Consider the following 12,898-nt stretch of genomic DNA (forward strand, 5'->3'; position numbering starts at 1 on the left):
ACACTACATAAGTGCCTTCCTGGCTGGCGTCATTGCCATGATCTCTCCACTGCTGCTGCCATGATTCCGGTACATGACCTATGCAACGTTGTTTTCCGTTGATATCGTTTCGCTCGCTTTTCGCGCGAATGGAAGAGACGGGGGGTGGTGGAAGGCGCAGAGCGCAAAAGAACAGCAATGACAAAGCAGTAGCAAGAGCAAACGGGGTAAGAATTGCATTTGCTGCGTAGTTCGGAGGGAACAGCAGCAGCAACAACCACAACAACAAAACGACCAACAAATCGGGGTCAATGGCATTTCGTGTGCGGTTGGTTTGGGTGTGAGTGTGTGCGAGAGAGTGTTGGTGCTGTTTCGTATTCTTTTCTTGCACATTGGGAAGCGGGATTTGACGGTATTTACGTTTTTTTTAATACCTATTTTTATGCTTGATAAAGCATTAAAATATAAACTGAAAATAAAACCTTACAAACAGCGTGCAAGGTGTTTGCAATACTGAGTTTTAGCCGTCTGCAGCTGATTCAGCACAAATACACTGCCAACGACGCTGTTTGGATGGCAGCAATGTGACGCAAGGGTAGGTGAATGGTACCGGGAAACGGCAAACGGTTAAAAATATGATATTACGAACCAGCTATCGACTTACCGACGCTTCCAAGAACGAGTTACATGAGACTCAGCCTTTTTATCTATTAGCGATCAATATCGTATTGATTGGTAATGAATATTAAAACTCCAAATTATTGCAAATGCTTTTTTAAAGGCGCATCAAAACTGTTGCCAAATAATACTAAAACATTGCACAAACGCCAGCAAACATCGATAACCATTACAGTCACACAATTCGAATCGAACGCCCCATAAAGTATCGATTTTCATATTTTCTTCCTGCGTTCCCCGGTTTGCTTCCATTCGCCCGTTTTTACCACACAACCGAATGCCAAACCGACACCTATGACGCACTGCAATTTTGCATATTTCGCATCAAAGTGTGTCATAAATGCACTTGAGTTCGTCGACTCTTTGGCTTGGGTGATTTCTCTTCCGTGTTTTTTTCGTTTCGTTTCTTTGCTTTTCTTTTTACTTATTCAAACGCGTACGTGCAAGCTTTAATCAAAAGCATTTGCAATGTTTGTAAGGTGTGGCAGGCATGATATCCACGGGGACAGGGTCGAGTTTTTGTTTGTATTTTTTCGTAGGTGATTAAAATTTAAATTAAACAACATTGGAGGTGACAAAAATTAGCTAAAAGGTAGCTTTATACATACAAATATGTACAGTGTTCTTTCAGCATATTTAACTCTTGAAAGCATTTGAAAGGTACGTTTGAAAAGCCCCGAAGACAGTGCTGTCTCATTGTTTGAGCTGGCAAACCAGGCACTCGATCCTAATTGAGCTACCGTTTAGGCTGTGATGGCGGACCACCATTACCATAAGTGGTCACATCATGCTTGCAACGATGACGCGTGTTTGCAAGGTGAATTGATGGGTGATTGTGAGCCGTCCGGGTCCGGACGAAAAGCGAACGAAAAACAAAACCCACCAAAAGGGGTTGACAAAGCGCGGTGAAGTGAATTTGTAAATTCAAAAACAACACAGCAGCATCAAAAGGGGTGCAACTGGAGTGCGAGAGCGGGATGAATGCATTTTGCTTGCAGCGACACGTCCCATCAGCATGCATTTGCATCGCAAAACCCCTCCCCGACGTACGCGGAGGGGCTGGAGCGGTTGCGAAAGCAAACCGAGCGAACGGTAGAGCCTTTTATGAAGGCTTATTTTTGAATTATATACTTTCTCAACGCTTTAACGAGCGTTTGGTGTGGCTTAGAAAATAGCTAGAAATATTTATTTTAAACTTTTTATGAATTATAAATCAATTTTCAACCGGTGTTGGAGGCCAACATGGCACGCGTGCTGGCGTGTTGGTGTATGTGACAGGGCGTGCATTAGTCGTGCATCTGCAAGCCACCCGCTGCTGCCAGGACGTACCAGGAAGGGCAGCCCTGATGGAAATGGTAATGTGCCACCGGTACGTGCACGCCACCGTCACCGGCCAATCAACCGGGAAGTGTCATGTAACATTACATTACAATAAGCAAGCTTGTGTTTGAAGTTTGTCTCCAAAATAAAGAATGTTTTATGGGTTAGAGTAATGAGTGTTTGAAATTAAGGCAAATAATTTATAAATTTAGAGGAAATTTGCATTTGGTTTTCATTTTGGATCCATTCATAAGTGAAATTAGAAGCATTACATGTTACACACAATTCTGAAACTGGTTAAACTAATTCTACTATAATCTAGTTAATGACAATTCTCCAAAATTCAACATATTGAAATATGTTTATTATTTTAAAAACATTAAAAAAAGCAATCAGCAAAGGTTCGTTTCCTTAAAAAATCAGCAAAACTGAAACCATGTGAACCATTACTTTCTTAACGAAGAAATTCACAAATAAATCAAACCTCATCTGGTACGTTCCACGAGCGCGATTAACTTTCTTCCCTTGCTGTACATTCTGCGAAAGTCATATTTCTTCACGTTTTTTTTCCTTCCTCATTTTTGTTATTTCAAACGCGTACACACACACCCAGAACAGCATCTGACGGCTTGGGGGCTGATTAGCAATGCCCCAGCAATATACCCCAAACTACACAGGCACACATACACACGCACACAGCTACAGCTGATGTGTGGCCGAGGTTATTGACTTTGGCAGTTTGGCAAATATTTATTTTGATTCTCTTATGCATGGAAGATGAACGGCCTCCCCCCCTGACCGATGTTCGGTGGGCACGCGTCAGAACGCGAATGTGAACCCGGGAGAGGCGTACGCTGTCGAGGGGGTAGCCAGGGGGGTTCGCACGCCTTAAAAGCAAATGCTGTCCGAAACGATGGACACACATCACGTACTGTGGGAGGCCGGGTTTGTGGGAGCGTATTGCTTGGGGTGTGATTTATTTTTCATCACTCACAGCGGTCAATTCTCCCTTTTCGGGGTGTCCATCTTGTATTGATGTAGCTGATGGAGAATGTCACATGAGGCGGGTGTTTCTTTACGTTGCTGTCGAGGTTGTTGTAAGTCTGCGGAATAAATTGGGATTACTGGCTTACTGGGGAGCATAACGAAGCAGTTAAGAGGTCCACAAATATTGAAGTTAAACGGCGCTACAAAGCGCTCTATTTATGCTTTCTTTCATCCTTACTTTTATATGTTTTTTCCAGACTTTTTTCAAAGATAAATATAAAAAAATGATGAAGTGAAGAATAGAGTTTGAACCGTCATTTTAAATTATATTTTTTCTAGTTTTGTTGTATATAAGCTTACTAATGCCTTTCCAATTCCTTCCAATCTCCAATCCACAGCTCAAATCGAGATCATACCGTGCAAGGTGTGCGGCGACAAGTCGTCCGGGGTGCATTACGGTGTGATCACCTGCGAGGGCTGCAAGGGCTTCTTCCGAAGGTCGCAGAGCTCCGTCGTCAACTATCAGTGCCCGCGTAACAAGCAGTGCGTGGTGGATCGGGTCAACCGAAATCGATGCCAGTACTGTCGACTGCAAAAGTGCCTAAAGCTGGGAATGAGTCGTGACGGTAAGTGTCGGTGAAAATGATGGGACGCGTTTGACAGCTGTTAAAATTGCTTTCTTTTTAAGTTGGCAATTGAATGTGCGTCATTTGATAACTTATTAAAAATATTTAAAAAAAAAGGTTAGGAGAATAGTTAGTCCTTTATGGATTTGAACCCAGCTTTAGCATACCGACTGGTTCTGTCTGTTCTGTCCGCGTAATATTCTTCTAAATCACTTCCACCATTCTTCGAAAACCCTACCACAGCGTGACTCAGCGCACTCGCGGCGACTCACACAAAAGGACATTAAGAATTTTTGCTGCCGCTGCTGCGAAAGGAAGTCGGTTGACTTCCGCCGACCGAATAAAAGGTCCGTGTTCCGTGCCGGAAGAGGAAAAACATAATAAGGGTAATGGCACCCCGTGACCGGGCTGGCCGAGTCCGTCCGTAGTGCGGTCGTCAAGAAGACGGAAGCTATCGTTTCTAGCGTGTAAAGGAACGGAAAATAATCGATAACGTGAGAGTAGCTCAAGCTGTTTCGGTGATAGTCACAGCCAAGCTGTAAACTTACGGAGCTAGATCGAGCCGTAAACGTTCACTATCAAACAAACTATTTTGTTGACTTGAAGCTATTTTGTTTCTCCCCCTTTTTTCTAAGGGGGACAATAGAGTACGAAGACAAAGGAGGATTAGTGCATGTGTAACAGGATAAAACATTCTAATGCAAATGTGTTACCATGTGTGCCGTTGCATATCCCATACAGCGCACCACAACAATGTTGTTTTGTTTGTATTGTGCTTTTTTTGTTGTTGTTTTCGTTCTAAAACGCGCTTCGACGCACTTCTTTGTTCGCGTGGTACAATTAATATGGAAACATATCTGCTACGCAAGTGCATTTGTGGCTTATCAAATATTTGCTTCCCGTCAAAAGCTAAACCCCCTCCCTGTTCTCCGCCATCACCCCGAAACACACCAAAGCTGACGATACACCAGAGCAAGTGGAACGAACAAAAAAAGAAGAACGCGTGTGTCCGGTTCCGGCATTGGGCCCCGAAACTTGGACTTGGCCTGATAGAACAAACAACCATTATGTTTGTCAGGGTTTGAAGTGAGCGAGTGTAAATATTTAACAATCCAGCTCCAGCAACGCTCCACAATGTCGTTTTTGGCCGGGTGAGGGTGGCTTTTGTGTGCCGCCTTTGGTGCTGGGCTTAAAAGGGACACTTTTGTCCAGCGCTTACCAGTGTAAGAGCTGCCGACGGCTTGGGTTCGTTAACACTTCTTGAGGGCCCACGTGGCAGATACAGTTGCAGTACGTTTTAAAAGGCCCACGGTTTATCATTAGTTCTCATTTTCCGGCAGCATTAGCGGCTGCTGACAGTTTCTCCCCAAATTAATGCCCGTACAGTGGTTAATGGTTCCATTCTGCTGGAAGGACTACTTCTAGGACTACTAAAGACGCTGTAAGAAGTGTTGCTGTGCAAGCAGTGAGCAGTTTTTCTTGGAGCGAATCGTTCAACTCCTCCGTTGGCTCATCGTCCGGCTCTTAGCACATCAAAACCGTTCGTCACTCACTGAGCGATAGTTTTGGGTGATAGTTTTCCGATGCTAGGCGCTCACTCGCAGTGCACAGCGTGAGTGACTGGAAGCAGCATAACGAGGGACAGCAGCAGCAGCACGCACGCTCGCACGTGTCGCCAGCATAGAGAGCGCACAGTGGCGCGGCCAGAGTTTATTCACCTTACCCGTACACGTACACACAGCGCGCACACGCACATTGCCACTTAGAATAGTTTGTGCACACGTGGTACGGGTCGGGTCGGTGGAACGGTAAGCGCAATGGGGGCCCTTCATGCGGGGTTCGCGCACGGTTCTAGGCGGCAAGGGGGTGGCCCTGTAGTTCTTGGTGACTGAGGGGCACAAACACACACACACAGCAACGGGCCAGCGCATAGCGATAGTGCTTCGCGGGAGGGCGTCCAAACCATTTATGCTTTCCAGCCCCGCATGCGGGTGGACCACAAAGCCCTAAGGGGCTCGGCGAGAAACGGGCTAGTTTTATTTTTGGGGGATAGCCGCGACACAAGCGTGAACGTGAAAAGCGAATGCGCACGTCACACCGAACGATTTGCGTGCGATCGCTACGCACCGGAACGTATTCGCTCGTAATTCGAGAGGGTGGTCGGTACGGTTTGTGATGGTCGCGAGCGGGTTGCGGTCGCGAGCGGGTGCGTCGGGTGCTGACAAAATATTAGATTTTTAGACTCCACATTGCGCCATGGTCACGGAGCGTTTCTTTATGAGGTGTGTGGTGTGTATGAGGGAAAATTTGCATAAAGCGCTTCGGGGAATGGGGTATTTAGCATTGGCATAGATTAACTATTCGTGATTGTGTCATTGTTTCATTCTACCATTACTTCATCGGATAAGTGGAAATGGTTTGCCGTGCTGGAAACAGGAAGCTAACCAAACTGGTTTACAATGCGTTACGCATACGTGCTGTTGGAAAAACATTTTCTAGTTAGGGTATGCTTGAAATAAATGGTAATTTATTTATTACAACCAACGGCCTACCGGCCAAACTAAAACGAACATTTTGGTCTAAAACAGAGCCTTTACCATTGAAAATGCCCATTTAATTATTATTATTATTAATTATTGTTTAATCTTCAACGTAATGTAATGTTCAACTCATAAAACGGCCAGAAAACTTGATAAAAAAAATCAAGAATATTCTTGGAATTGGAAATTACCCAATCTAGAGAATCTAATACGTATCAACTGTAGTCCAGAAAACCAAAGACAGAATTTTTGAGTTATCATTGATATTGTAAACTGCTTGGTTCTTGCCTGCCGTGGATGTAGGGGAAGGTAGGTAAAGACGGGCACGTTAAGGGAAATGGTAAAAATCTAGGGATATATAAGTGCAACTACCATGAAAATGTGCATACATTATCTTACACTCATGTTTTATCAGAAAATGTGTTGAAACTTTTACGTTTCCATCGTTTTTTGCGTTTTATTCATGAAAAACATGATTTTTTTTCGTGCGGATTTAAAATGTTCGGGTAAGACGGACATCTGATATGGGAAAGATGGACACCATGAAGGGTAAGATGGACACCTGTAGTAAACGTTGGAAAGTGAAGAGTTTTACAGTATTTTAACAAATTCTATTACTTTCCACATCCTGTTGCGTACATAAATCAATTCTACGCCAATTCTAACGACGGTTCATACAGCCATGAATTTGAGAATTCTAAGCGGCGCTTGTAATATATCGTAGAATGCAGCATCTAAAGCATTATTGAAATATCAAGCACTAACAGCTGACGTTACTCCAGCTTACAGAATAACAGTCTAGAACTTCCTTTTAGGAAATTACTCCGCGAGAGGACCAAGACCCCAGTATTTTTTGAGGGACTTGGAAATAGTTTAATCCATTTTTCACCATGTCAAAATTCAACATTTGATATTTGTAATCCCATATAATTTTTCATCTATTCCTGAACAATGTCGTATCAATGCCTCATCTTTTTATTACTTAATGTTGTCCAAGTCGTGACAAGATATTGGATTTCGTGAAGCGCCTCATCAGCATCGAGCGAGTAATAGCATAACGAATGACTACTATTTTGACCGCTGTTTCATTTCTCGTTTATTTCAATACTTTCTCTAGTTGTTGAAAGGTTTATAGCTTCGGAATGCCCTTATTTAAGGTACTTGAAGCAATCTATTCATCACCAATTGATATAAGAAGTCAAATAAATCAATAAATTCGGTGTCCATCTTTCCCTACGACAAAGTGTCCGTCTTTCCCGCTTTGGTGTCAGGATGTTTAAACCACCAAAAACAATATTTTGTATTGCTTTCACTCTAGTTCTTTCACCAGTTTTTTCATTAATAATCACTATAACTCATTCATGAAATAAAAATTCCAGAAATATAAACAAAACAAGTTGTAGCGCTTAAGATCCTCAGTATTCAAATAAGATCCACAAGGGTGCACACGATTGAAAATTTATTTTGTTCATGGATTTAACCAATTTTGTATATATTATGCCAAAAATGTTCTCAAAAGTGTTGTTTAACTTTAAGTTAGGATGCTACATTGTTGATTTTTTTTCGAAAATTACCTTTTTCATGCATTTATGAGAAGTGTCCATCTTACCCGCAGTGTCCGTCTTTACCTACCTTCCCCTAGAGTTATGCAATGTTGTAAAGTTGACAGGTTTTAGATCAAATAGTATCGATTTAACTTACGAATTTGTTCATTTGATCTGTTAAGTACTTAATGTAAAACAATAAATTCAATTTCATTTTGTGTAAAAATTGAGCGAAATTCTACCAAAAAGGGATATTTGATCCACGCTGATGTCTTCATAGCATATCCATTACCAGCGTATCTCGGGAGCAGACTGTAACACTGTTTTATTAACTTCCTGAGTAGCTCTGAGCAATTAAATCAGATTTATGTGTATACTTCAGACATAAGCTGAATAATATAAAAAAGTTACAACATACTGATATGCTAGTTATTTATAAAATACTTTCAATCCTTGATATCTTGAAAGTGGCCGGCTGGTCTAGTGCTAGATGTAACGACTTCACTAACAGCCGGATATTGCACGAATCAGTTCAGGGGAATTGCACCGTTTCAACTATTGAATTATTATCCTTTTTTACCAGTAAACCGTAGTGTGTTTGTGTTATTTAACAAATAATTGTATAACTTCACATCTTCTTCTTCTTCTTTGGCTCAACAACCGATGTCGGTCAAGGCCTGCCTGTACCCACTTGTGAGCTTTGGCTTTCAGTGACTAATTGATTCCCCCCCCCCCATAGCAGGATAGTCAGTCCTACGTATGGCGGCGCGGTCTATTTGGGGATTGAACCCATAACGGGCATGTTGTTAAGTCGTAACTTCACATACATTCTCATATTTACTACCAAACCATGCGTAATATCTAAAACTTCCTTCTCCAGCAATGATGTTCTCCCCATTTCAACAAATTCCAAAAAATTGTGCAACATTACAGCATGAAAGTTCATGCCCGAGTTATCGAAGCGTGGAGCCAATTTACCAAACAAATTACCCTCCCGGACAAGCGGGAACGATTTGCCGAATGATTTACGGTCAGTTCATCCGGAAGCGATGCGAAGCGTTGCATCTTAACATCCCGTGTTTGCTACCAAGTCACCAAACTACCGGCCCGTTCCCTCTGCATTCCTTTAATAGCTTCCTGTTTTACGCTCCACACAAAACCCTCTCGCGCAAGTGGCAAGGCAAGTGGCTACTTTGTAAAGCGTGCCACGTTAACGAATGCGAAAGTGCTTGTTGGCTTGCTGTCCGGAAGAGCTACCAGTGGTAGAAGATGCAACAGCGCTATCGTATCGTGCAAAAGTGAACGCAATTTAGCCAACGTGCCCAGCTCGGCTGGTGCTTCGGTAGAACGTTCCTAGGGTCGGTGGTAGGTTGTCGTTCTGTCCATTCTCAAGTGGCACAGGGATGCCGTAATGAAGACGCACTTAATTACAACCACCGCCATGCGGCCGTAGTGCAGTAGTGATGTCACTCAGATCAAAGGATGCACTGACTGCTACTGTGTATGGTGGGTAGGAGGAAAGGTGTTTTGGTTGCTCCGTACACAGTGTGCTAATTGATTTGCAGCGCAAAACGAAGGACAGGGTGGATCGGGGTAGTTTTATACAAATTTGTACATTTATTGCATCTGCAAAATAGTTTCTTAAAAATCATGAAAAAAATTAAACACAAAAATGGAAATCCTCAAAGCCGAAGTGTTAATCAGCGTTTGGATTGTCTCCCGGGATAGCAAACACTTTCGCTTAGATTTATTGCGCTGCAAATTCCACACTCCATTCCCTGCGGTTTCCCAACTGGTCACGGGGTTCGTTTTAGTAAGCCGGCTGGCGAGCACAGACGTGCCAATGGAAAGCGACACAAGTGATGCCACACAGCGCACCGCGCCCCAAACAATCGGTAAACATCGTTCCGTTTGATGAATCTTTATAATTAAAACTATGAAAATTGCATTTATTTGCATAACAGAGCAATAAATTAATTCGCCAGCCTCCTGGTCCCGCATTCGCCGGCACGCGGTGGGTGGCCGGCAGTGCCATGTCCATTAGTTCATCAGGATGTTGCCGGGCTGGCTCTTGTTCACTTCGCACGTCTGCAACCAAGCGACGTTCGGCTGGGGATTCTGTAAAGTTTTACAACCCATCCCGCCGCCCCTCCCTTTATCCCCCCCCCCCTTTTTTCGAGGATGTAAATGGGATGTGTTAGTGCCTGCTTCACCCCCACGCGCACACAACACCCCTCGACTGGTTGCATTTGCGCTTTTAATTTGCAAATCATTTCTCCTGCCCGCCCCCCCCCCCCCCCCCAGGGGGCTTCCTTTCAATAACAGACCCCGCCCGCCTCTCAAAGTGCCGAAGGTGAGTGACCTCTGGCATTGGGAAGCGAGGGGCGGCGGTATCGTCATTCGTCGTCTCTAAACGATGGCGTAATGCTTGTGAATGTTAACTGATGCCCTTACTGTTGTTGCTGCCGCTGCTGCTCCTTGCGGCTGCTGCCAGCAGGGTATCAAGTGTATGTGTGCAACTGCAAAAGGCAAACGTATGTCCCTTCTCTGGCGGGCAACCTGTGCACAACCCACCGAGCATGGACCGTGGAGCGTGGGAGGATGCAACACACTCTCTCTCGCGCACACCGTAATGAAGTGTGTGGTAGTGGTGCAATGGCGGCAATGAGATTTACCACAGCCCGTCCGTGGGTCGACGGTTGACAATACAAGAGGGGGAGTTGTGGGGTTTCGGAAATGTCACACTTTCGCACTTTGCATTGCAAATGCCGTGTGACAAATCGTGCCACGTATACCATACGCATACGCGTCAGCTGTAATCGCAGGTGTGCTGTGGCGCGAGCTGGGTTGGGCCGTGAGTTGCGTGAAAGAATTGGATCGTAGGTTGGAAATTGAAGAAAAGCTTTATGAGGTCTTCATAGCTGATTTTTTCATATATATTGGTATGTTACAGCAACATAATCAATTTAATTATAAAAACACCTAGACAAGTTAACGAGATGTTTGGAGCAAAATTTACATGCAATAGTCCATGATTAAGTACACCGCGATCAACTGCGTGCCACGATCGTATCGCCAACAACAAACACACCCCGAATCGAATACAAATAAGCCTTTTTTTATAGTCAGCCTCCCAGCTCACCTGTGACCATCCATTCCTGCTACAGCTTCATCTCGTTTGACACGTTCACTCCTCCGGTACACCCATTGTTCACCTGCCATGACGTCATGGCCCGGGCAGAGGGCCGGGCACGAGAGAATGGCCATCACAGAAATGGCATCATACGCACTTCCGACGAGTTGTTGCGCTCCGATTGGACATTCCAAAGGCCGGGGTTAGAAAAAAAGGGGTGCAGTATTTTTAGAATACCGAACGACGGTCGTATGTTTGGGCTGGTCGACCACCCTGGCTGCCGTAACGGTACGCTCCCGACGCAATGCGATATGATTGATGTTCCGCGGGAGTAGACGGAAGAGAGAGAAGAAAAAAAAAGAATCCCTAAACAAGCTCACTCAAACACACACTCCCTCTGGGTGATTTATTTCGTGATGGAATTACTACCACGAACTAGTTGGAGTCATTTAGACGCGTGGAGGAGTGTCTTCCATGTCGTTGGAGCGTATAACTAATAGCTTATTACAACAACATCACTCAACTTCGCACAAGACTGTCAGTGGCAGCTGTTTTTTATAACTAATTTGATTTCTTTCATTCTTGTATAATGTTACAACCAAATTCTTTTATTTTTGTTACATATTTATGTCATCACTAAACCACCCTTTGCCACGATGTCAAAGCTGATAAACTGATGCAGCACCAGCACCAACGCTAGCGCGCATTAACACAGCGACGTGTGCTGGCCGCCCGCATGGCGTCTATTTGCAAGTCGACGTACGAATTTCGCAATCGCCGTACGAAGTGCGGGCGAATCGGTCGCCATTCCTGACCTAAGCCAACGTTTATTGAAGTGCGCATCAGTCGCAGCCAGTAGCAATGGCGGCAGCAGCAGCAAGCAAACAAACAAGCAATGGCCACATTATCTTGCTGTCTGCTATTTGTTTGTGCGAGTGTTTTACTTGGCGTTTCATGGCGTTCTACTGCAGCTCTTCTACTAAGATATTTCGTCTAAATGGAGCTATGTTATTACATTGTATAAGTAGTTATCAAATCAAATAATTAATTTAAATTTGTAGTGAGCATAAGGTAATAATCTTTATTTAACAAGAATCATTTAAAGAAGTGTTTAAATTTTGTTGTACAATATACTATAAGAATACATTATTTTTTTTCACTTCTATTCCAACATTAACCTTACAAAAACACTGCCTTAAAAATTCAACGGCAACGGCATCACGTCATTGCAATCGTTATCGTCTGATACCGTCCCAAGCAACAACAGCCCTGGGGCCGGCACGGCAGGTTTGGCAATTGACGTAGGGGTAGGAACAGAGAGAGAGAGAAGCAAAATTTATCACCTAAACAAACACCGGTAGACTATCAATTCGGTGCGATTCGAGACGGCCGGTGTCGGTGTTTTGCGTGCGTAATTGCACACGGAGAATTGCCAGAAGAATATTGTTTATTTTGCGATCCATTTTTCTTTCTGTCTCCCTCCAACTCTGTGCCCCTGCTATCATGGTTGCACCATTTTGACCTAAATTCAGGCCCAATTTCTGCACACACACACACACACATTGGGGGATTGAATTTCCTATCTTCCAGACACCGGCAGGGTGGCTAGAGGTTTCGCGTTGGGGTAGGTTCGAACATTGGTGTACGAACGACGCCGAAATTGGTTGCTGCGAAGAAGCAACACTTCTGATAACGGACACCCTGCTCCCGCCAGTACCCGGCGGTATCACTCCCCCCCCCCTCCCTTCCCCAAAAAAAAAGAACCAAATGTGCAACGGGCATAAACGCCGGCCGGTCGGGCCGGTAAAATTAGGTCAGCGGCGAGTTTGCATACGTACCGCACGGTCCGTATTTGTTTGGTCCGTCCTCCTCCACCTCGTGTGGTAGTTGGTGTGTTGTTGTTGTTGTTGTTGTTGTTTTTATTTCGTCTTGTTGTCTGACCTGTGTTCCCACGGCACTGTGTGTCGCTCGCTTTCCTAATGGAAAGCGAAAGTTACCGACACTCCTGTCGGCGAAGTGTTGTTGATGCGTCTGGCCCGCTTTTTCGAAGGGCGCAGACATCGTTGCGTTGATGGAATGATAGCAGGCATA

The 12,898-nt window shown here is 44.3% G+C and overlaps 1 protein-coding gene across 23 annotated transcripts in view; it reads left to right on the forward strand.

Annotated features, from left to right (window-relative positions):
• LOC120954768 (probable nuclear hormone receptor HR3) overlaps positions 1-12,898 on the forward strand; it is a 509,904-nt gene that overhangs the window by 491,219 nt on the left and 5,787 nt on the right. For all 23 annotated transcript variants that reach the window (XM_049610199.1, XM_040374995.2, XM_040374996.2 and 20 more), the window contains one exon: positions 3,363-3,590. In XM_049610199.1, the coding sequence (XP_049466156.1) occupies positions 3,363-3,590 (228 nt within the window). The remainder of the gene's footprint in view (positions 1-3,362; positions 3,591-12,898) is intronic.

The sequence above is a fragment of the Anopheles coluzzii genome, chromosome 3 (assembly GCF_943734685.1).
Source record: "Anopheles coluzzii chromosome 3, AcolN3, whole genome shotgun sequence".
NCBI classification, from domain to species: Eukaryota; Metazoa; Arthropoda; class Insecta; order Diptera; family Culicidae; genus Anopheles; species Anopheles coluzzii.